This window comes from Macaca fascicularis, chromosome 18 (assembly GCF_037993035.2).
Source record: "Macaca fascicularis isolate 582-1 chromosome 18, T2T-MFA8v1.1".
NCBI classification, from domain to species: Eukaryota; Metazoa; Chordata; class Mammalia; order Primates; family Cercopithecidae; genus Macaca; species Macaca fascicularis.
In genome coordinates this window covers 24,901,867-24,927,112 of record NC_088392.1, presented here as the reverse complement: position 1 = coordinate 24,927,112, position 25,246 = coordinate 24,901,867, and the positions used below count along the sequence as shown (strand labels likewise).

The 25,246-nt window shown below is 38.8% G+C and overlaps 1 protein-coding gene across 1 annotated transcript in view; it reads right to left on the bottom strand.

Annotated features, from left to right (window-relative positions):
* Positions 1 to 25,246, bottom strand: part of LOC123569970 (uncharacterized) — a 182,783-nt gene that overhangs the window by 40,702 nt on the left and 116,835 nt on the right. Inside the window, exons 4-6 of the mRNA XM_065533760.1 lie at positions 13,659 to 13,754; positions 10,748 to 10,865; positions 10,119 to 10,260 (exon numbers count right to left, since the gene is read on the bottom strand). Of these exons, the coding sequence (XP_065389832.1) occupies positions 13,730 to 13,754 (25 nt within the window). The 3' untranslated portion in view covers positions 10,119 to 10,260; positions 10,748 to 10,865; positions 13,659 to 13,729. The remainder of the gene's footprint in view (positions 1 to 10,118; positions 10,261 to 10,747; positions 10,866 to 13,658; positions 13,755 to 25,246) is intronic.

Here is a 25,246-nt window from a genome sequence, read left to right as displayed (position 1 = left end):
ATGACCTGTCCAGTGTTCATTTTGAAATCAAAGTCTTGTCTATTTGGTCAATTATATTTTTCTTGAAAATAGATTTGGATTTCAGATCAAATGTATGGGTGAGGTAAATTTACTGATGGCCTGTTTGAGGGTCAGTCACAAAACTGATATAGAGCAGTTCTAAATCCTAGCAGAAGCTGAAAAATATGTGCAACATTTGTGTCTAAAACAAAAGCTTTGGGGTAGGAAGAAGTAGTACACATGCTGGATCTGTTGCTTACAAAATGTGGTTAATATTATTTACATTAGACCCACTTTAGCAGTAGCAGCAAAACCTACATAGTTTTCATAGTGTTTGATAATTTTCGTTTCACAAATGGAGATGACATCATCAAGAAGGAGGGTCTGTAAATAATGCATTCATTCATTTACTCATTCATATATTCCACAAATAGAAAGCGAGACCCTCTATGCAGGATTTGGTTATAAAAGTCATGAAATAGGGTGATACCATCAGCAGATCCATTCAGCTCTATCTTCAAAGTAAATCCGGGATCCAACCCCCTTCTTCTCACCACCTCTGCACTTGCTATTCCAGTCTACAATCTTTTATCTGCCTAACAATTGCATTAGCTTGTTAGTTTGCCACTCTGCTTCCACTCTTGTTACAACAGAGCAACCAGAGATAGACTTTTTTTCCTTTTCTTTTGAGACAGTGTCTTGCTCTGTCATCCAGGCTGGAGTGCGGTCGCAGAGGTAGTCTTTTGAAATGTAAGCAAGATCCTTCAAAACCTTTCAGTGGCATCAAATCTCACTCATGATAATATCCCAGAGTCTTTCCAGAGGCTGGAAAGTCCTTGTGTTATGTTGCCTGGCCCCATCTCTGAGCCCACTGCCCACTCTGATCTCATTCCCTCCTTCCCAAACCCAGTGCATGCTTCACTGAAGGTGTCTGTGTCCTTCTCCTAAGATACAACCAAGGCTTGCTCACTTATCCCATTCAGGTTTCCAATCAAGTCATCAAAACTGAGAGGCCTTCCTGGCCTGCCTTATCTCATTTAGGCCCTCTCCCTTACATAGTTCTCCATCCTCTCACCACTTTATTTTTTTCCATAGCATTTATCATCACTTATGTGTATTATTCACACTGTGTATTTTTTCGTTTTCTGTCTTCCCTGCCTAGAATGTAAGCTTTGGAAGAGCAGTGACTTTGTCTATTTTATGTATTGCTGTATCCATTGGGCTCAATAAATATTTGTTAATAAATGAAGGAATCATGCTGCTCTCATCCTTTTAATTTTACCTGGAAAGAAAGATAGGCAACAAATAATTCCGATGAAGCATGGTAAGAGTTATCATAGGAGAAGCAAAGAGTCATGGGAATAGTAAGAAGAACTAATTGGTTTTTTGGAGGAGGTACTGCTTCAGTTGAGGCCTGAAGGGTGAAGTAAGCCTGGGAAAAGAATTCCAGGAAGGAGCAACACCACCTTCATCTCCCTCCCTTTCCCACCTCCTTCCCTCCCTTCCTCCCTCCATTCCTCCTCCATTCTTCTTTTTCTCCCTTCGTTCCTTTTTCTTTTTCCTCTTTCTTTCTCTGTATTTATTTTATTTAGTTGTAGTCATATCTTCTTATTCTTGTCATTTTAATTCTTGAGGATGTGATGTGTGCTTCTGGGAATAATTTGGATTGGATAATTTGAACAAGTTCACCTAGGCAAGGTAGGAAAAGTATTTATAAACACGTTAAATACACAGCTGTGTCCTTAAGGAAATAAGGAGAGTAAGAGAATTCTCAACCCAAATTAAAAGTACTAACCAAGTGAACTTGACATTGCTGTTATCCTGGAGTGGGGAGGAGCTGAAAATGAGTGCCCAACCCAGGATTATGCAACACAGGAAGACGTAATCCATGATGAGTGACAGTTATCAGATACAAAAAATAAACAAAAGGATTAGAAACCGAAGAGCTTCAAGTAATAGATTATTATAGGGATATTATAAATAATTTGTTAAAAATGATTAAAGAAAAAAATCAACAAATCGGAAAAGCATAAGAAATACGAGTAAGAAATAGGAAGCTTTCAAAATAACAATTAAATTTCTAAAATTAAAAAATATATCAACTTGGAAGGGAAAAGCACAATGGATAGTTTAGCCAGATATTCAACATTCAAACAGTTGAATAAAGGTTTTCCTAAAGGATAGCAGAGAGCAATTAAATATTTAAAAATGGTTAATACACATTGAGGGGAGAAAGAGTGTTTTAATGAGAGTGCCTGAAGGAAAGAATAGACTGGGAGGAAATATGTGAAGAGATAAGACCTAGAATTCTCCAGATTTTTTTGTTTGGTGGGGTGGGGGTGAGGGGATTGGGGTGGACACTGCCTCACTCTGTTGCTCAGGCTGGAGGGCAGCGGTGCAATCTTGGCTCGCTGTAACCTCTGCCTCTCAGGCTCAAGCGATTCTCCTGCCTCAGTCTCTGGAGTAGCTGAGATTACCAGCACCCACCATCATGCCTGGCTAATTTTTGTATTTTTAGTAGAAACAGGGTTTCACCATGTTGGTCAAGCTGGTCTCAAATTCCTGACCTCAAGAGATCCACCCACCTTAGCCTCCTGAAGTGCTGGGATTATAGGTGTGAGCCACTGTGCCTGGCCAAATCCTCGAGATTTGATGAAAGACATGAAACCTCGGGTTTTGGAGTTCCAAGTGAGATAAGGCAACACATAGATACATCTTATGGAAATACCAGAGACCAACACAAAATCTTAAGAGTAACAAGAGAGAAGGAAAAGACACCTATAACAGAACAACCACACTAACTGTAACCTTCTCAGTAATGAGAGGAAAAATCAGAAGACAACAGAATAATATCTTCAAAGGGGTAGGAGAAATAACTGTCAATCCATATTTTTATACCCAACCACATGATGGTTTATAAATAAGAGTGAAATAAAGAGATATAGCAGATAAAGGCTGAGTGCTTACCACTATCAGAGCCATGTTGGGAGCACAAAATAAGGTATATCCATGTGCAATTATAGTAGGTCTTATGCTTTTCTGACATGTTAATTTTTTTCTTTAGTCATTTTTAACATATTATTTTATAGTATCCCTCTAATAATCAATAATTTGAAGCTCTTTGGGTTCTAATCCTTTTGTTTATTTTTTGCATCTGATACCTGTCACTCATGGATGATGTCGTCCTGTGTTTTATAATCCTGGGTTGAGCACTCATTTTAAGCTTATCCCCACTCCAGGATAACAGCAATGTCAAGAAGCAGGAATTTAAACTCCAAATGAAAGAACGGGAAGCAAGACTTAGGAATTTAAACTTCAAAGGAAAGAATGGGATGCAAGCTCATGAGCAAAGAAACCAGTAAATATGTGGGTTTATATAAAAATCAATAATTATATAAAGCAACAATAATAATAATTCAAATGAATAATTTGGTAAGATATAAAACTAAGATGACACTAAAATGTTGGACCAAATAGCATGTAAGTGGGAGGGGGTGGTCAGAGTTAAAGTGCTGTAAGGTACTTGCCATATTACAGCAGAATAAAAAGATCAGTTAAACTTAGACCTTGTTAGGTCAGGAGACATGTTAAAAATGTAGAAATAAAAACTAAAATAATAGAAATAGAATGTATCTCTTCAAAACCAATAGAGGGAAACGTGGTAATAAAGAAAACTCAGTTGATTCAAAATAAGTTAGAAAAGTAAAAAGGAATAGTATAATATGATAAGAAAGCAAAAACTAAAGTCGAAAAAGATGAAATACATGTGCAGTTATAGTAAACCTAAACTGAGCAGTGGCAGCAAAAATATACTTCATCTGGAAAATTAGGGGATAGCTAGATTAGATAGTCAACTAACGCTATAGATTGGAAGGTCCCTGACAAGTGTAAAATTTATAATTATATATTTTATGTGTCTATATTATTTATATTAATATCTAATATTTGTTTATATATTTTATGCAAATTAAGCAGGCATTTCTCAGTGTGGGAAATCAATGTGTCCTAAGGATATGGATCTGTCTGCAGAAAGATTAGCCAAGCCGTAAGTTGAGTCAGCCACCGGAAGAGGGTGCTTCAATGTAGAAATCAATGTAAAAAGAGTTTGAGATGTTGACTAGGAGTACAACTTACTAGAACTGCACATTTGAAGAACCAGAAGCATAGGGAGATGAGTCGAGGTCAAAGCAGTAAAACAAATAAACAGACAAATAAATTTTGAAGTGCCTATAGAAGAGAGAGGAGTTTCACCTTCAGAAGAGCTCTGGGTAGAAAAAAGCATCAACAGTGCCCTATATCTCTTTTTCCAATCCGGAGACATTTTGGAAACACTTTGAAATCTGTTTCCCCAGGTTTGTTTTTCCTCTCTGTCATACCTCAAGAGGAACACAACGAGTGATGGCCTGTCACTCTGATGCCTCTCTCTACTCAAATGGCAGAAACCAACCAGGTGAGTTGTCATAACTTAGATGAAGCTGGGATAAAAATACACCTTGGAGAGCTAGCTTCCCGATGACAGACTGAGAGTGGCTCTTTTTGATTTAAGTGAATTGGAGCTTAAATTCAGTGCCAGCCCATATGAGTGTCTCAAGATGCTGGGTTAGAAAAGAGATTATATCAGGATTATGAGGTCTTTGCCTGTCTTCCCTCAGAATTGTCTTTGATTGATAGATGAGTGACCCTGTCCAACATCGTGATTCAAAACTGTAAGTAAAAAAAAAGAATAATAAAAACAAAAAAACCAGTTGAATCTTTCATTCAGTATTCACTTTGGATTTACCTTTAAATACAGCTCAACCATTGAAGAGTTAAACATCCTAATTAATTACATCATCTGAGAATGCAGCTATTTCATGCATCAATTTAATCTTTTTGTTTTTCATTAAAAGCCAAAAATTCTTCCTTGGTTTCAAAACATGAAAATTTTAAAATCCTTAATCCTAAACCCCAAATCTTGGTCTTCAATTGGAGTAACGTATACAAACTACTTTGCAGGGTAGGTCTCTCAGTCTAGCCTCTTCCAACCTGCTTAAAGAGGGCCTCCAGCAGGCAATTAGGGTATGCTATAGAGCCAACCAACAGAAACGCAAAGCTGTCTCCACTGTGGCTATAAATGGTATCACACTGAAGCGTGCATCTGCTTTGCTGAGGATACCTGTGACTGTTAATAAAGTAAGTGGTAGGAGTGGGGCAGTTTTTCTCTACCTTTTATGGTATCTTTCAGTAATAATGACATTGAGCTCCTCACAGGTCATGTCTGTTTATGGCTGACATTTGTTGTTCTGTTCTGATTGGACGATACCCTTGTCTCGGTTTATAAAAGTTTTGAAAATCATCCTAGTCTGAGAAATATTGATGCAATACTATTGTTTTGTTTGTTTTTGACTTTTATCAAAGGAGTTATTCCAGTTTTATTTACAGCTTTATTTATTTATAGCTTCCCCTCACCCCAAGACTAAGGACTCAGTCCATGGGATTGATTATAAAGTAGATTTGAGGGATTTAAAATCATTTCCTCCTGAAGTCATGAAACCTTCTACTTTCTTTTAATGGTGTTCAATGCATTTTTCTGATCTCATTCTTACCCTAGAATGAACAATTTCCCTGGATCCTTTATATTTCCCATAAGGGTGACTTTACTCAACATTTTGCCACATATACATAGTCATATCTGTATCTCAGCTTTGGCTCAAGCAAAGACTTTGAAACACCAATGAAAAATATTAATAAGTGCCTATTGTATGCTGAGCACCTGCTATTTCATGTAATTCTTACATGACATCTTTTACAGGAGAATATCACGCAGTGCTCAGATTCAAACACAAGCCGAAGGCATCCAAAAGCCCCAACACTGTCTTCAGACTTTGTAGACAGATTCTCTCCTTCTTGGATGAGGCTGTCAAAGGACTCGGGAGTCAGACCACATCTTTCATGTTCACTGGAATATCTTCACGTTTTGGAATGTTAAGTTGGATAGCATCACTTCTAGCCGTGGAACTCTTCCAGAAGCTTGAGAACCTGTGAGATTCTTGAGCGACTTGGGACACTCAGAAGGGCCAGGATGAGGTTCAGGGTTGAGCCATTGAGAGCTGGCTGCTCTGGGCTTGATTTTAAGGGAAAGAAGGGGTTGAATCTAAGCTTGCCAAGACCTGGTTTCTTCTATATTCTATGAGCTTTCATCTTGTCCATCTTTATTTATATAGTGACTAGAGTTATCCTTTTTAGAAACAAACATAATCATGCCATTTTCACACTTAATGACTTATTTTTGAACTCCTTACTCTGATCTTCAATGTTCAGCTGAACTGGCTCCTTTAGCTTTAGCCCAGACATTCTTCTTCCCCTCCAACCTCCAACATGCCTTCAGAACTCTGAACATATCTAGAACTTCCATTCCTCGGGGTCACTGCACGTGACATGTCTTCTGCACACCATTTTCCCCCACTATTCTGTCTCACCATATTATCCTGGACATTTTTTACACCATGTTTCTACAATGTATAATTGCTTGCTTATTTATTTTCCATTTCCTCCATCAACTGCAGGCTACATAGGACAGAGACCATTACTCCTTAGTTGTTATACTTACCCAGAGGCTGCACTGTGCTCAGCACATTGTGAGCACTCAATCAAAACGTGTTGATTGTGTAAGTTAATGAGCTATGCTTAAGAACACTGGTGTCCACAGCTGGACCAAGGTGCAAGGGGCAGATAGAATCGAGCTTTCCAAGTTTTCACAAACATGCCAATATTAATAAGTAAACTGATTTCCATTCTGAATTTTATCTACTTTTTCATCAACCACTGCTCCCTGTTAATACCTATCTATTCTGGAATTTATTGCCAGATGATATGTTATTTAATATGAAGTTGATATTTGTTTATCCTAGGTATAATAAATGAATCAGTATTAAACACAATATCTCATAGTGTTCCATGAAGACATGGTGACTTCTTTCTGTCCCTCCACTTGAAGAATTTTCAGAACTGCTGGCCTGTGTCACTCATCTATTACTCCATCACTTCACACTTTACCACAGCTTATGTGTTTAGTCTTATTTTGTTTAAATTTTGTCTAATGGCCTCCTTGAACACAACTTGATTATGAGCATCTTGAAGTGAAAAGTCACAGCTAGCTTTTCTTCTGTCCTCTGAATCCCCTACAGTACCATCCCAGTATCTTGTCATAGAAGATGCTTCATGAATGGGCATTGGTTGATTACTTCTCCTTTTCACAACCAGAACATTGTGGTTTGGCTGGGAAGCACAGTGGAACACCGCCCTCTGTGTTTTTTTTTTTTTTTTTTTTTTTGAGGCAAAATTTACATGACATAAAATTAACAATTTTAAAGAGAGCAATGCAGTGACTTTCAGCACATTCACCATGTTGTGTGATCATCACCTCCTTTCTCTTCCAAAACATTTCCATTATCCCAAAAGGAAATGCCTTACCAATTACACAGTCAATCCTCTCAGTTCTTGTCAACCACTAGTCTGCCTTCTGTCTCTATGGATTTCCCTATTCTGGACATTTCAGGTAAACGGAGTCACATAGTATGTGACCTTTTGGGTCTGACTTCCTTTACTTAGCATAATGTCTTCAAGGTTTGCCCACATCGTAGCAGGTGCCAATACTTCATTCATTGCTATGGCTGAATGATATTTCATTGTATGAATATACCGCATATTGTTTATCCACTCATCTTGATGAACATTGGAGTTGCATCCACCTTTTGTTTATTTTGCACTTTCTGTCTTCATCCACTCTACTCTTTTCCATTTGTACTGGAGTCACCTCAAGGGGCAAACACTGCAGAAGTCTGGGAGCTATGAATGCTGTCTGCGAACAGACTTCAAATGCTTCCTGAAAGTTTAGTGCTTTTTAATTATCAAAAATGTAGTGCTTACCAATTTTAGTGCTTATTCACGCTGATACCTTTCTGGAAAAGCCAACCTAAGAAACGAGTTCATTAATGACTTCCACGTATACTTCACTTTCATCTGTTTGTATGGTACCCCTAAAATAGTCCTAAAAGATGAAGTGGGTGTTACTATTGCATAGGTAACAACTCCCTAGAGTGAGGTCAGGCCTAAGGACAGTTAGTTAAAAGTGGCCTCACGGGGACAGGCTGCACTGTCACATATATACATATATATATACACACTTATATTCTGGAAATGTTCAAACATGCATAAAAATAGAAAGGCTAATTCAATAGACTCTCACACATCTGTCACCTCGTTTCAATAATCCACATCTGCTGTTCTTATTTTATCGATGCCCTACCATCACATGTTAAAAATTTTTATTTGTTGTTTACCTGTGCTTATGTATTTATTTAGTTGTTGCTGGGGTATTTTAAAGCTAATTCTAGACATAATATCATTTCCTTCATATGTATTTCAGTCTAAATATCGTACGTATTTCAGTCTAAATATCTAGTTTTATTTTTTGAACATAATCACAAAATCATTATCAAAGCCCTCAAACCTCAACAATTCCCCAATATCATCAATTTGTGTTCAATTTTTCATGATTGTCCCAAACATATCCTTTTTTAATTGTTGGTTTGTGCGGTTCAGAATCCAAACAAGATTCTAGGAATATTGCCTGTGGTTAACATGCTCTTATATTTCTTTTAATGTGCAACTGTTTGCTCTCTTTGGTGCATTTATTAAAGAAATTGAGAAATGGGCCTATTGTCTTGTAGAATGATTGGATTTGCCTAATTATATCTTTTCAGTGTCATTTAATATGTTTCTCTATCTCTACAAAAATCAGTAGTTAGAACTAGAGGCCTGATTAAAGTTGACTTGGGGGTGTGGGGTAGAGGGATTTCGTAGGTGGTATTGCCTCTTATTCTAGTAGTCTCCTATAAAGCCATATCAGGGATCACGCATTTACCCCATTTTCCTTAATAGTAAGATTGCTCCGTGATTTAGTGCTGTGGTAGGTTGAAAAATGGTCCCCGAACCAAAAGATATCCACATCCTAATCCCTAAAACCTATAAATATTAACTTATAGGGAGAAAAGGAGGCTGAATCTTTGTAGTTGTGACTAAATTAAGGGTTTTGAGATGCAGAGATTATCCCGCATTATCTGGATACCAGATCTGGGACTCAGACACCATCACCTGTGTCCTTTGTGAAAGGAAAATATCTTGGGCCCCTTCAAACTGGGAACTGCTCAGGGCAAATCTACCTCCCATTCTACTCAAAGTCATCCCTCTGCTCCCAGAGATAGATGCATATTCTGATTCCCTCTTTTGGAAAGACTTATAAGAAACTTAAAAGAATGCAACCGTCTGTCTCTCAGCTACCTGTGACCTGAAAGTCCCCAGTGGGGGTGGGGCTTGCTTTGAGTTGTCTCCGCCTGTCTGGACGGAACTACTGTACTTCTTACATATATTGATTGATATCTCATGTCTCCCTAAAAGCTATAAAAGCAAGCTGTGCCCCGACCACCTTGGGCTCATGTCGTCAGGACTTCCTGAGGCTGCGTCATGGGCGTGTCCTCAACCTCGGCAAAATAAACTTTCTAAATTAACTGAGACCTGTCTCAGATTTTCTGGTTTCACAACTCATAAGTGGGAGGCAGAGGAAGATTACAAAGACGCATACAGAAAAGAAGAGAGTGTGACCATTGAGGCAGAGATTACAGTAATGCAGCCACAAACGGAGCCAGCGGCAAATGAAAGAGTGGAGGGAACCCCCAGAGGGAGTGCAGCCCCGTCAGCACCTTGATGAAGCTGAGTGAAACTGGTCCTGGATGTCTGGCCTCCAGAACTGTGAGAAAATAAACGCCTGTTGTTCAAAGCCACCATGTCTGTGGTAATTTGTTATAGACGCTGTAGGAAACTACAGTTGACCCTTGAACAATGCAGGAATTAGGGGCGCTAACACCCCCTCACTTGAAAATCCCAGTCTATAACTTTTAACTCTCTAAATATTAATTACTAAGAACCCACTGTTGAAATTATTAAGAACCCATATTAAGAACCCAAATATGTAAACAGCTCATTAACACACATTTTGTATGTTATATGTATTATATAGTCTTTCTTACAGTAAAGAAAACATTATTACAGAAATGATAAGAAAGCAAAAATGTATTTACTGTTCATTAAGTGGAAGTGGATCATCATGAAGGTCTTCATGCTCGCAGTCTTCATGTGGAGTAGGTGAGGAGGAGCAGACGGAAGAGGAGGGATTGGTCTTGCAGTCTGCAGAGGCAGAAGCAAATCCTAGTATAAGTCAACCTGCACAGTTCACATCTGTGATATTCAAGAGTCACCTTAATACAAGTATGAGCTAACTGCCTGATTCATCCATTAAAATGTCCCCATCAAGTTTTTCAATACAATAATACTCCCCAACCCTGCTCTGCAACTTATTCTCTGGGGATATGTTCCAAGACCCACAGTGGGTGCCTGAAGCCATGGATAGTACCAAACCCTATATATACTATGTCTTTTCCTGTGAATACATACCTTTGATAAAGTTTAATTAATAAATTAGATATAGTAAGAGATTAGCAACAATAGGACAATTATAATAATACACTTGTAATTAAAGTTATGTGAATGTGAGTGGGGAAAGGTGGCTCACGCCTGTAATCTCAGCACTTTGGGATGCCAAGACTGTCAGATTGCTTGAGCCCAGGAGTTTGAGACCAGCCTGGGCAACATGGCGAAATCCTGTCTCTACAAAAAAATACAAAAATTAGCCGGGTGTGGTGGCATGCACCTGCAGTCCCAGCTACTTGGGAGATTAAGGTAGGAGGATCAACTGAGGCTGGGAAGTCAAAGCTGCAGTGAACTATGATTGGGCCACTGCACTCCAGCCAGGGCAACAGAGTAAGACCCTGTTTCAAAAAAAAAAAAAAAAAAGGTTATGTGAATGTGGTCTGTCTCTCAAAATATCTTATTGTACTGTGTGTATGAGTAACTGAAATTCAGAAAGCAAAACTGCAGGTAAGCGGGGACTACTGTAATAATTTTAGCTGCCATTGATTACTGTTGTCTAGGTTCATTATTTCATTAGTGAGTGGAAAATAGTGATTTTCTAATTCTATAATTTTTTTCTGCATGTATTACGCATGATTCTTCTATATAAAGAACAACTGTATTCCTCATCAACTAGCTGATTAGCCTGAGTTCTACTCCAAGTAGGGAAAGACAAGAGGAATGCTTGAGATTTTTCCCTTAATTGTTACACTTTCAGAATAATGAGTTGGTTCCCTAGCAACCTCCGAGGTGATCAATGAGATTTTTTTGTTTGTTTATTTTTGAAGTATCATTATGAACTCATCAGTTTTCATATATTTGATAAGTTTCAATTCATTATCGTCATCATCATTTTTGATGCTTAAACTGTCCCATCTGTAATCTCAGGGGAGACCTTCTAGGCTTGATCTGCTTTAGAAAAGTCGAATAACCCTGGCAACTGAGTAAAGATGGGGCACTGTGGATTTGAAGGGTAACAATCAATGATGGAATGCTGATCTCCTTCCTGGTCTCCTTTGTGTGCGTCTCATACACACTCTAAAAAAAATGAACTATGAAGATACTTAGCCTAACATCTTCCCATTTTTTAATACAGTAACTCAACTGTAACTTCACAATAGAATCCTCTGGGGAACTTCTAAAAAATACTTCCGTTGGGACCCCACCCCGTGAGGTTGAGATTCACTCCTTTAGGTTAGGGCATTGAGATGCTTCAAAAACTGCCCAGGTGCTTCTAGTGTGTAGCCAGGACTGAGAACCACTGCCTAATGCATCTATTATACCTCTGAGATGTTTACTTTTTTAAAAAAACAAGCCCTGGTCTTTTGCCATCTGCAGGTAGAAGCCTAACATTGATTGCACATGGAGCAAGATTAAAAGGGTGCCTCATCATATATTTTCTTGCCTCCAGATTCAACAAGGATTCTGCCATTAACCACATTCCCAGAACTGAATTAAAAAGCAAAACTGGCCAAGTGTGGTGGCTCACGCCTGTAACCCCAGCACTTTGGGAGGCTAAGGTGGGTGGATCACTTGAGGTCAGAAGTCTGAGAGCAGCCTGGCCAATGTGATGAAACCCTATCTATACTAAAAGTACAAAAATTAGCCAGGCATGGGGGCATGGTAGTGCAAGTCTGTAATCCCAGCTACTTGGGAAGCTGTGGCAGGAGAACAGGAGAATCACTTGAACCCGGGAGGCAGAGGTTGCAGTGAGCCAAGATCACTAGAGACACTGTCTCAACAACAACAAAAAAGCAAAGCTACCATCCTGCCTTAACCCTAATGCCTTTGTTTGCTATCTGTAGTCCACATCCAGCCTTTCATTCCTGGTCTTGCTTCCGTCTCCAGACTTTGTTTACTACTTTAAAACATTTGTCTACAGGAAAATCTCCCTCAATAGATGGTATGGGAGGTAAGACCCCTGTAGTCTTACATTCTCATAATAAAATGGAATAGAGATTTAAATACAGTTAACATTTAGTAAAGTTTTCTTTGATGTAAGAAATTACCGGGATAATTCTGTTTTATTTTCTACCCTTCCCCCTCATCCCTTCAGCCTGTTGAAGCCTACTGGATAAGTAAATAATTTATACATTTCTGTGCTTTTTATCTGCATATGATTTATATAAATATTCATTTTGCTTCAGTTTGTTCAGTAAAGGCCTCTGGGTAAAGAATTCCAAATTGTATAAAGACATATAAGATTTAATATGCATCTCAACTTTTAAAAGTTTCTCTTTTTGAATATATCTAGTGATGATAAAGGTAAACAGGTGTTTGAAAACATACTGTTGTGAAGTACCAACCTGGCAGAAAACCTGTAGCATTTATAACGAGAACATAATCCAATTGAATTTGTAATTAGCACTTTTGAAATGTGCTCATTAATATTGTTATTATTAGCTACAAAACGATGCAGCTTTGGCTCACACCCATTGGAATTTTAGGGTGTGATTCTAGCCAAAAGCAGTCAGTATAGAACTCAATAAAAGAACTACGTTGCAGATTTTATAGAAGTCTTTTCATGTTAAATATCCAATGGGGGCTATCAATTAGATGTAAATTATTTACTGTGTCAAAGAAAATTTTCACTTTTGGAGATGCAGATTTTTATGAGACATAACCTAATGATTTGAGAAAAGTTAATACACCCACGCGTGGAATCTATTTGGGAAGTAATCCCGGAAAAAAGGAATAGTCATGGTTGAAGAGACATCTCACAATGGAGTGGAGACAATTTTAGAATTCAGAGACTTGTTTTTATTGAGCTTCTAAAGGAAGCTACTCTCAGCACTTCCCAGGCCCTAGAAGGGTCTGACTGACTTTATCCCTGGTAACTCCTATGGGAAAAGATTGGATTCCCAACCAGCTTGTAGTTCCCTTCATTAACAAATATTTATTGAATCACAGTGCACTGCATTCAGGGCTGCTGAAGAAATAGGAATGATTTAGTAAACTGGATATATAAAAATAGTAGGGGATCTTGGGGACAATTACAAAGCAACGTGTTAAGAGAAAAAGCAATAATTGTGAGTTCAGTGCTAATTATTAAGGGAAGGACCGAGAAAAGGTAATAAGGTATGGGCCAGTTAGTGAGGAAGAGATTTATGGAGAAGGTTCTTTTTCATTCAGATTCAAAATAACACCTTTACCTTATTGGTAGGATGGTTAGGAGATGCTCTTTCAATAAGAGAACTGACACAAGTAAGGCATGGACTTGTTATCATTTGATCCTTGGGATGTCGAACCTGTTGATTTGATTAGAAAAAAAGAACTTGCTAGGCACTGTGCTTGGCAAATGGTCAATAAGTGTTTGTAGGTGCCCAATAATAGTAGACACTCAAAACGTATTTGAAGGTGCTCAATAAATATTAGAGAGTCAATGACTTTGACTTTCCTGTCACTCATATGCCAGGAGGGTGTATAAATAACACACTAAGAAAATCTGACTTAATGCTTCACAATGATTTAGTCCAGCTCCAGACAAGATGTACCCATTTAGTTGCAGTCCTCCATGGACCTTACTCCAGTCCAACTCCACTCACTTATATTACCCCATTGACTCTGTATATCTTTGATTGTATGATTCTAGGTCTGGGTAGAGTGGACAGACTGTATGATCTAAGCTTACCCATATGATCATAAGCCTAGATCTTGGGAACACAATGACATTTTCAAAAGAAAATAAAATAAGCACTTATGGAGGCTGCCTTGCCTTTCAGATAACCTCTTGAAACCAACCCAATAGTCCCATAGGCAGCTTTTTTCTTTTCCTATAGTAACATAGAAATGGACCCTTCTGGTCTTAAAGCTTGAAACTTACATTTGTTTTATCTGAGTTTCTTCATAAGGAAAGGCCCCTCAGGCCTTTCAAAAAGTGTCAAAGAACAGAAACTCATCATATAACCGTATCCAGCCAATGGGATGCCAGACCCCTCATTCATCAAGATTGCCTCGAGACCCCTCCCTAGTTCCTGTTTTCCCATGCATAGTTACATTTCTTCCCTGCTGTAGAAACCTTTACTTTCAGTTGTTCAGAGAGATGGGTTTGAAACTGATCTCCCATTTCCTTGGCTGCAGCACTCCATGAAAGCCTTCTTTGGCAATACTCATTGCGTCAGTCATTGGCTTTCTGCACCAGGGAACAGCAGGACCTAGATCGAATCCCTGGCATTTCAGGTACACTCTTGCCTCAGTCCCAGAGGTGGTCCCCTGCGTGCCATATCTCTGCAGAGTGATTTTTTCCTCTCATCTGACCCACCATAGTTCTTCTCTTTCTTCAACAAACAGTTATTGAACGAATATTTACCAAGTTCATTCCTAGAAAATAAACAACACAATGGAAACTTCAGGGGTTTCAGAGTTTTAAGAGGTGAGCCAGTGGAGGGATCATGTCTGTGAAGAGCTTCCTTGTACTGATCTCTCCCCAGAGATTCTGATTTAATTGGCCTGATGTGGAGTAGGCTGCTTACACTTGTTCCCCATCGCAGGTAATTATAATCTGCAGCCACGGTAGAGAATCATTGTGGTTCTCAAGAGTGGTCTTCAGACCAGCAGCAACAGCGTCTCCTGATAACTTGTTAGAAATGGAGATTCTCAGGCCCCACCCGAGACCTACTGAATCAGAAGCTCTGTGCAGCAGGGGGAAATAAAAAACAGTGCTATATGTTGTCAGAGACCTTGCAGGTGATTCTGATGAACACTCAAGTTTGAGGATTATTGAGCTAGGGAAATTGGTTCTGTATTGAGATACTGAAGAAAACTCCCAAGTACCCTCTCTGATACCATTTTCTCCATCATAATCCTAATCTTATTCCTTACTATTTTAATGATCTCTTTAGAACATAATTTATTTCCTATTTTTCTCCCTCCTGTTTATTTCCATACCATATATATATTAAGGGCTTGCAGGATGCCAGCTCAATTCAATCCCAACTCACCCAATCTTGTCATAGGCATGTTATGGGATTGTGATTACTGAAGGCTGAGAAGGGTAGGGGAGAGGAAAAGATAGAATGAGGCTGGTTAAAAGACACACAATTACAGCTAGATACGGCGAAAAAGCTTTAGTGTTCTATAGCACTATAGGGTGACTATGGTTAACAATAATTTATTGTATATTTTCAGAGAGCTAGAAGAGAGGATTTTAAATGTTCCCAGTGCAAAACAATGATAAATATTTCAGGTGATAGAAAGGCTAATTATCCTGATTTGATTGTTACACATGGTGTGTATCAAAATACTACTCTGTAGCCCATAAATATGTACAATTATTATATGTCAATTAAAAATATGTTTAAAAGAAAGCTCAAAAAAGTGAAAGTACAAGACAGAGTTCCTGGAGCCCTTGAGGAGTTAGGAAATGGAAACCAGGGCACCGTCACAGGCAATGTGCTGGTAGGCACTGCAGGAGCTCCAGGGAAGAATGGAAACTATATGGGAAATATGGGAAAAGCAATCCTGGACAGCTTCAAGGAGCAAGGCAAACTTGAGCTGAGCCTTCAAGCATGGGTAGAGTTTGGACTTAAGGAAGGAGAGAGGGAATATTAAAAGCAAAGAAGCTCTTTATGACTACCAGTGAAGACATTAGCCTGACCACAGAGGAGGAGACAGAGCTGAGAGATGGATCAGCCTCCCCCATGGAGAACTCTGAGATATCTCATAGCTCATTGACATCTCCGAATACAGGTCAAAAAGGTAGATTTTTATTTCACTTACTGTAAGTGTGAGTTAGAGCAAATAGGCTCCTGATGGTTAGCTGGGCTGGCTACTTTAGCCTTGTAGGAGGCAGTGTACTACAATGGCAGTAGACGTTTGGGAGTCAGGTGTATAACTTTGGCTTCACTACCTACTGGACGTGAGGCTTAACCTCTCTGAGTTTCAGTTTCCTCTTCTGTACAGTAGGGTTAATACATTTTTCCCTAGGTCATTTCTAACTTTTATATAAACTCACAAATGTAAAAGAAAAAACTATATGGTAGGATATCTCTAGGCAAATCAATGTATGTTATGGTCCCTCTTGCCCTCCTTTGACTAAATGGAATCAATTATTGCATTGGATAAGAAGGGAAGCAGTTCTGGTTAAGAGTGAACATTGTGAATTTGGAGGACGTGTGCTGGACCTCAGCCCTACCTCTAACACATTGGGTAACCTTGGCCACACAACGTGACCTCCCAGAACTCCAATTCCCTCTGTCATAATCTGGAATAATGATATCAATCAAGTGAAGCGGCTACCACAGGGTCTGGAACATAGTAAGCCCTCAATAGGTTCTAGCAATTATTTAAAAAGGAAAGGCTGTCTGCTTACAAGATACAGTGCAATCAGGTGATCTCAGAAGGGGGTTTGTGCCTCTCTATGAAGGAAGTCTCATTGTGGACATCTGGGAGCAGGTTAAGTTCTTCAACTCTGCTTCCTTCACCTCTTTCAAAGCACCCCTCCCGCATTCTTCCCGTTAGAAACTCTGCAATCTGTTTTTCAGAAGAGCGGTCAATTATTGACTCAATATTAGAAATGCTGCTCAGACTACATAATGGCTGACCTGGGAATATCTCTTTCAGTTAAATTAACACCTACAAAAGGCTCCAGGCTTGCCACCAAACCACTTTAATTTTCTTCCTAACACCCAGGTCTGTGAGAAAGGAAAATGGTCAGAAGTCAAAAGAGAAATCTCATCTCCAAAGTGTCCCCTCTTTCCACCCACCCCCAAATCCCTCCTATAGCCCCAATCCTCATTTCGATTATATCCAAAACCTTAAATGGAAGAATCCAATTAGCAGTCACATTTTACAGCTAATTTACAAATCTCTTAAAAGTTCCAAGTTTAGCTTTCACATTGTTCCTTGTACACCACAAAAATAAAGGCACTGAGAAGCTTTTGGGTCCTTGCTCTGCTGAAGCACTTCCTTTCCATATTTTTTGCTTCTCATTTTACCTCTGATTACTTTACACGAAGCTGCAGCTCTCAGGACGACTGCACACCCACTGTAAACCTCTATTATTGATCATGTACTTACATGGTTGGTGGCGTTTTATGTAAGAGGAATAAATGATATAGTTGTTTCTATCCATTAAACTATACTGTTATCAAGGGATTGAGAAACTGCCCTGAACATGGCAATTATTTTCGGAGGTTCTGTAATGTTTAAATATAACTGCCTAGTAATCTTATATTTACTGTGTGGTGGCAAAGTACAGCTAGCTTCATGTTTGCACCTTATAAAACGTAAGGACATTTAGCGTGCCTAATTCTCTGTTGTCTTCCTTCTCCTGGCCTTTCTCTTTCCCCAATGCTATATCCCCAGGCATGGGACTATGAGACTTCTAGATACTTCCCAAGTACTGTAATTTTTTTCCCATACTAACTCATCCTTGGAGATCAGTAATTTCCTACTTAGTATGATGTGGGGCTTCCCAGACTCTGGCCATGGGGAAAGGAGAGCTGGGGTCTCTGAGGCACAAAAGACTTTGCATGATTAGTAGAGCTCTGAGAATCAAGGAAATATGCCTGACGAGCAAACACCCCAGCCCAGAGGAAGCTTAATTATAGTTGAGGGAAACCAGTCCTTCCTTAGTGGCAGTCGCCTCTGCCCACGTGCTTGCACATGCGTGTGCACACGCAAGCACGAGCAAACTCTCATGCATCGTCCATATGTGAATTCTTTTTGGAAGCTCATTTGCTTCCTCTCACTTCCTCCCCTTATTGGGTCCTAACACTGGCACATTTAAACCCTATCCTTTCTATCTTCAGCTCCCCAGACAAGCCTAATCTGACCTTGCTTTAATTTTTTAAGCCACTGGTGGAGAAAACCTTGAAACTTTTCAAGACCAAATATAACCAAATGATCCAAATAAAATAACTGGGAGCTTGCTAAAATGAGGCCAGGAGCCTTTTAAACTTTTTACTAAAGTAGAATAGAGCCTGGGATTTTTAGACGTTTTCTGTTTCTCTTCGAAGGTGCCAAGAATTTGCATGTGAGGTTTTAAATGTGCTTCTACTACCGACTTGCAGGAAGAGATTTCTAGGCTTCCCATGCTACCTCTGATGATTGCAATATAGAATCCAAATGTTTGATTCTTTCTTTCTATAGGACTTGACTTTTCCAACCTGTGAAGGAGGAAAAAACGGAAATAATATCTTATTCTATTCCCATAAACAAGATATGCAAGGGGAGCCCAAAAGATTTGGTTTGGCTTAGGAGAAAGTCAGCTTAGGCTTCAGTGCATTTTAGAGCATCCTAAGGGTGCAGTCTTGTGCCTGCTTTTCCTCATTTGAGATTCAGGGTGTTCTGCCTGGCTGGCTTTCCAGCCCCTGGGAGGCCATGTGCTGCTGTTGGCCCACAGTTAGAGCACACGTACCTTCATTAGCCAAATCTTTGTTCCCCTTTGTGCTTCTCTTCCTCCAACTTAGTAGAAAGCAGCTTTGCAATTTGCTTCTGTTTTTCATGTGCTGACTTAGAGGAGCAGGACAGGGTCTTGGGTAAGCATATGGACTCTGGAGTCAGCTGCTGGGGTTCCCGATCCTGCTCCTTTTTTTTTTTTTTTTTTTTTTTTTTTTTTTTTGAGACGGAGTCTAACTTCACTCTGTCTGCCAGTCTGGAGTGCAGTGGTGTGATCTTGGCTCACGCAACCTCTGCCTCCCGGGTTCAAGCAATTCACTTGCCTCAGTCTCCCAAGCAGCTGGGATTACAGGTGCGCACCACCATGCCTGGCTAATTTTTGTATTTTCAGTAGAGACAGGGTTTTGCCATGTTGGCCAGGCTGGTTTCAGAAAAGCCCCTTATCCTCTCTGTGTCTTATTATTGTAGAAAAAGCCCCTTATCCTCTATTGTAGAAAAGCCCCTTATCCTCTCTGTGTCTTAGCTTTCCCATTTGAATGTTGACGGTCCTGAAAGCAGTGACTTCTAAGGGCCATTACTTGTGTGAGTTGATTGAATCAGCATGGGAAAGGCTCAGAACACCACTTGCTCTGATTCCCGGAAGTCTTTTTTAGACTGTCCTTTGCTCACCATGTCTAGATGGATTCTATCTCCACTTATCCATGTTTTTGATCTTGGTGACAGCCTCTCTTCGTAAGCCTTGTCTTCTATGTGCTAAAACGATTGATTGAATCATAACAATGACAAGCAAAAAAGCAGTGAAGCCTTCTCCCTTAGAATTGGGGAGGTGCAGGGGCCAAGCGAAGTGGTCACTTGCTTGCATTTTTCATATTATTGTGATCTTACGTGGATGTGGGTTGGTTTTTCAGAGTTGCCTTTCCTAGATACTACTTGGTTTCCTTTTTTTTTTCCCTTTATGCAACCCCACCCCCCAAGGAGCTTCTTACCATGAAGCTCCATGACAGTAGGGCAGACCTCAAAACACATGCTTTTGTTCAACAACCCCCCCCCCCACTTTTATTTTTGCTTTCATAAAGTCTATGAACATTTTCCAGGAGAATCCACCCACCCTGGTAGAGACCCTCAAGGGACCAGGAACACAGGATCCAAGGATAGGGCAGGAAAATTTCACCTCAATCCCTCTCCCAAAGTTCCCTATTTCTCTTGCCCTCTATTCTAACTGTAGGCCTGCTGAGGCTCCAGGGGTGGGATACTGCACTTAAAGCCTTTAAACCCATCAAGATTAAGGTCTTTTTTTTTTTTTTTTTTTTTTTTTTTGCTGGTCAGCTGAATTTTTCTCATTCTGTCTATGGGGTGGAGGTGGGGGAAAGAGGCTGTTTTCTAAAGGAGTGAAGGAATAAAAGAACAAGGGTGGGTATGGGAGAGTAAGGATAATTTCACTGTTGTCTCAGAGGGTTGAGTCTCAGGGCTGGTAAATTCTCAGATTCGACACTGCATTATGACATAGATCTGCTGTTATTTTTTCAGTCTCAGAGGAAACCTTGAGGAATCTCATTCCTGCAATTGTATTAAATTATCTGCCAATATTGTCTTTTCCACTCAAAGTACTTTCATTGAAACATTTGGCATGGGCTGCAGAAACAGCAAAATCTCTTTAAAAGCTATTGTTTCATTGAATGTTTGGTTTACCTTTTGGTTCCACAATAAAATAACTTAATAAATTAAGGGTGAGTGGAATTGTTACTATAGCAATCCCCATAGTAACATCAAAATGCCACACACACTCGTGCTGCAAGCCCTGGGCTTTCTCCTAGTCCTCCCACATTTCAAGTTCAGCTTCCTAGGTTAAGCTCTGATGGCTTAAGATGTAAGGATATTATATTAAATCCATTTTATTTCCATCTCCAAGAGTTAATAGACTCACAAAATACCAAGAATTTTTATCCACTTCTATCCTTTGCAGAAAAGTCAGAAGTGAATTTTCTATGAGCTTGGCAGTATGTACAAACTGCTTGCATTTGAGTTGCTCTTCCAATTTTAGGTCTGTCCTTAAAAACAATAACAACAATAATCCCAGTCAAGGCATGAATTGCTCTTTGTTGATTTCCATAGTCTTACATAACTTACATGGAGCAGGACTAGGAGAGGAATCATCTTCAGAATGCAGCACTGTGGGAACACACATGTTTTTAATCTCCTATTTTCCAGAAGATAGCCAGAAGGGATCCCCAAGAGGTCACTTGGAAAAGCCTTTTGCCACCTGGTAGAGTTATAAATCAATACTCTGATTAAGATTGCTGTTATTAGGTAGAATGAATGAGAGGCTACGGAAAAATTTAATGGGAGGCAAAAGCTGATATTGAACATCATGTCGTATCTTTATATAATAGGTGGTCATGCATACATGTTAATATGTATATCACTGTTTGTGCCTATTTAGCACAAATTTATAAACCAGATGCTGAATATCAAATAGTAGATCTGTGTATCCTGTTTCTTAGCTCATTGTATCTTGAATATTAATACTCTCACCCTAAAGGCAGAAACTACAATTGGAAAGCAACTGTGTTAAATTCAGAACCAGTGGGGCTATAAAGTTATGCAGCCTGGAAAACTGAGTGAGTTTATTTCCCAAGAAGAAAACTTTGCTAGATAGAGAGAAAGAAAATAAAAAAACAAATCACCAGCCATAAACAACAGGCAATTCATAAAAGAAGAAATATGATCATTAGTAAACATGTGAAAAACATCTAATGTTACTACTAAGCAAAGAAATAGAAATAAAAACAAGCGTAGTAGGATGTGGAGGGAGCTTCTATGGCTGCTCTGGAGTCAGCACTAGGCCCACAGCCAAAAACAACAGGTGCTAAGTGCTCGACATGTAAAAGAACAGCCAGACCCCAACCCCACATCATCATTATATAAGCAGAGGACTGGGAAGGAGGCATGAGGGACACGATCAACCCTGGGAGTGGTCAGGCAGTGTGGAACTGTTACTCACCCAAGGTCGTTCCCTTTTCTCCCAATGGGCAAGGGAGTGGCTGCCTACTGTCCCCCAGCAGAGGAGCTTCACAGATAGTCACCCATTGAGGTTGAAGTTGCAGACTGGTATTCACTTTCCTGGCTAGAACTCCGCTTCTGGAGGAACAGGCTTTCTGATCTGCTGCTGTGCCTATCCAATTAAGGATGAGAAATGCAAGAAAGTTACAAGATGGGGTGGCCAAGGAGCAGCCTGCACTTCCACCAATGGGTATCCCCAAGGTTGCACACATTTCTGGTGAGTCAAGAGGACACCAGAAACTGTAGCTAGTATTCACATGCTCAAAAAGCCTGCCCAATGGGTGAGATGATTCCAGTGATGGAGACTGAGAGGAGATATAGAGATTGAGATTAAGCCTGATTTCCCGGAGCAAGGAAGTGTGTCAATGGGAGCTCTAAAAGGCCAAAAAGACTACATCACTCCTTTGAAGAACTAGAACCTGAATGCCTGCCATGCAGAGATATCAATGTCTGGTTAGTCAAAATGAGAAAAGTACTAACACCCCACAGGAAAAATATTGCTATTGTGTCCCTATAAGTAGAATGTACTGGCCATATTCCCTCACACTCCCTTTCTCCGATACGATTGCTTCATGGATATAGCCACATTGAGTTGAGACTGCTCAACTAACCCGTCATATAATGATGAGGTATTGTTTGCCTACTGAGCGGTCATTAACTCTTTAAATACCTAGATTTGTGAGGATATAGTGAAGGAAGACACACCTGCTGGTTCAAGTGTACCTTGGTTCATCTGTTCTGGAGGGAATTTTGTCAATTATGTGTTTAAAACCTCTTAAAAGTTGGCATGCTATTTGATGTAGTGACTCCTCTTATATGAATATTCGCTAAAGATCTAATCAGAAAGAAGCACAAATATATTTAAACAAAAGGCATTCATTGCATCCTTATTTATAAGAGTAAAAAGAGGAAACCTGAATTTCAAGTTGGAAATGACTACATAAGTTGTGGTGTATCGAAATAGTAAAATACATACAACCATTAAAATTGTGCTTCAAAGACCATTTAATATTTTTGTGCAATGCTCATAGAGTGTTTAGTAAAAATCAAATAGAACAAAATCTGTCATACATAAAAAATAGAAAGGAAAAGTGAAAACATATCTAGTGGCAGAAAACGTGTATATATCTGGAAATCCCAAAAAACTCATGGAAAAAGTACCACAAGTGGTAGAAGAATTTAGTAAAGTAGTAGATAGAAAAAAAATCATCATAAACAACCTTCAGATACAAACTAAAAGTAGTTAGAGAATATATGGAAGATTTATTTAAGATAGTAGTAATGATAAACCTAAACATAAAAAGAAACAAAAATTGTACAAAATCTATGTGAAGAAAGCTAAAAACACTCTTGAAGAATGTAAATGTTGACTTGAAGAAATGGAAAGTCATGCCACTTTTGTGGATAGACAACAGTCAGTTCTCCTTTAGTTAATTTATAAATGTAATGTCATTCAAAAATACCATTTAGAAGAAAAAATAAGCTACAGTAGTCAGGAATTCTTGTAAAAGAGGAGCAATGAGTTTGGGAGGGGTTGGCTATATCAGATATTAAATACATTATAAAACCTTTATAATTAATACAGAAGGATATACACACACCAATAGATAGATCAATGAATAGAAACTCCAGAAATAAACCCAATTGCCTACGGAAATTTAATACACAATAAAGGTGACATTTCAAATTGGTGGTGAAAAGATGGACTTTTAAATAAGTGGTGTTGGGATAAGTGAATAGCCATATGGAAAAAGATAAAATTGGATCCATTTCTCACATTGTAAGCCAGGATAAATTCCAAAAGACTCGGAGATCTAAATGTGAAATAAATGAAACTATACATGTTTGAAGAGAAGACATGGATATTTTCCTCCAGTAGCTAGGATGAGGAAAACCTCATCCTACTTATCAAAATCCAGAAGCATTAAGGAAAAAGTTAAACTTGATGGCATTAAAAAAATACGTTTGCAAGGAGAAAATACTCTAAGCAATGTAAAAAAATGACGAATGGGAAAAATTGCAACTTTTATCACAAAGGTTGAACATGCCTAATATATAAAGAGCTTCTAAAAATAGAGAAAGAAAAAGACTGCAACTTGGTAGATAAATGGGCTAGGGAAATGAACAGACTGTTTCTTAAAAAAGAAAAGCAAATGGTTCCTAATTATAATATGCGCAGCCTTGTTCCTAATAAGAGAAAAGCAAAATATAATATCCTGACCATTTCTCACATACCAGATTGGCAAAAATCCAGAAGTTTGGAAAATATACTCAGTTGGCAAAGTTGTGGGAGAGCAGGCACTCTCTTACACTGCTAGTGGGAAGCAAAATGATACCACATCTGTGGAAGGGAATTTGGCAACATCTAGCCAACTTACATTTACTCACTTTCTAAGACTCTATCGTAAGGACACACTGGCAGACGTGAAAAGAGAAATGCCGCCCAAATACATTCTATATTCACTGCAGCCCAATTGTAATAGTAAAAGATCAGAAATAAACCAAATATTCACCCAGAGGGACCTGTTTAAATAAACAATTGCTAAATCCACATGACAAAATACTATGCAGCTGTAAAGAGGATTTAAAAATCTCTACAAAACTGCATTGGAATAATCCCAAGGAAAAAAGCAAGGAGGAGAAAGTGTTTATGTTATAAAACCATTTATCAAAGAAAGGGGAAATGCTAATATATACACATATTTGAATAATTGTATTTAAGAAAATTAATGAGAGAATAAACTTTAAAAGGTATTTATCTATAAGGATGGTAAGCAAACAAGGTAGAGGTGGCTGGGTATGAGCTTGGCTTATCTGATTATATCTTGTTTTGTTAAAGGGACTTTTGGAAACTTAAAATATGTTTACACAATTATAGAAAAGTGTTTTTAAAAAGTGATCATTAAAAATCTAAAGCAAAAAAAAAAAAAAAACTAGTTTTTGAGTTGATAGCCTAAATATACAAAAACGAATTATTTCAAATGATGTTAAAACTCGAGAATGTATTTGTTCATCCCTAGGGTGATACTGTTCAAGAACAAAAAGAACAGCAAAAGAATGCCAAACTGTTTTATGTAATTACGTTAGTGATGATAATATTGATACTGTTTTTCTGTGATTGTATTTTGTGTGCTTACAGGATAAAGTATCCTATTGACCAAATTATTGTTGCTGTATTTTATCTTAAAAATATTTTCCAGGTCTGTATGATAAAAAGTACTAGAAGTGGGAGAATGTCAACACAATAGCAATTGGTACTCTTAACACACAGATTGTGGTTTCTAAATATCATACTGAAATAAACAGAACACGATTTCATGTCTAGGGTAGAAAATAAACA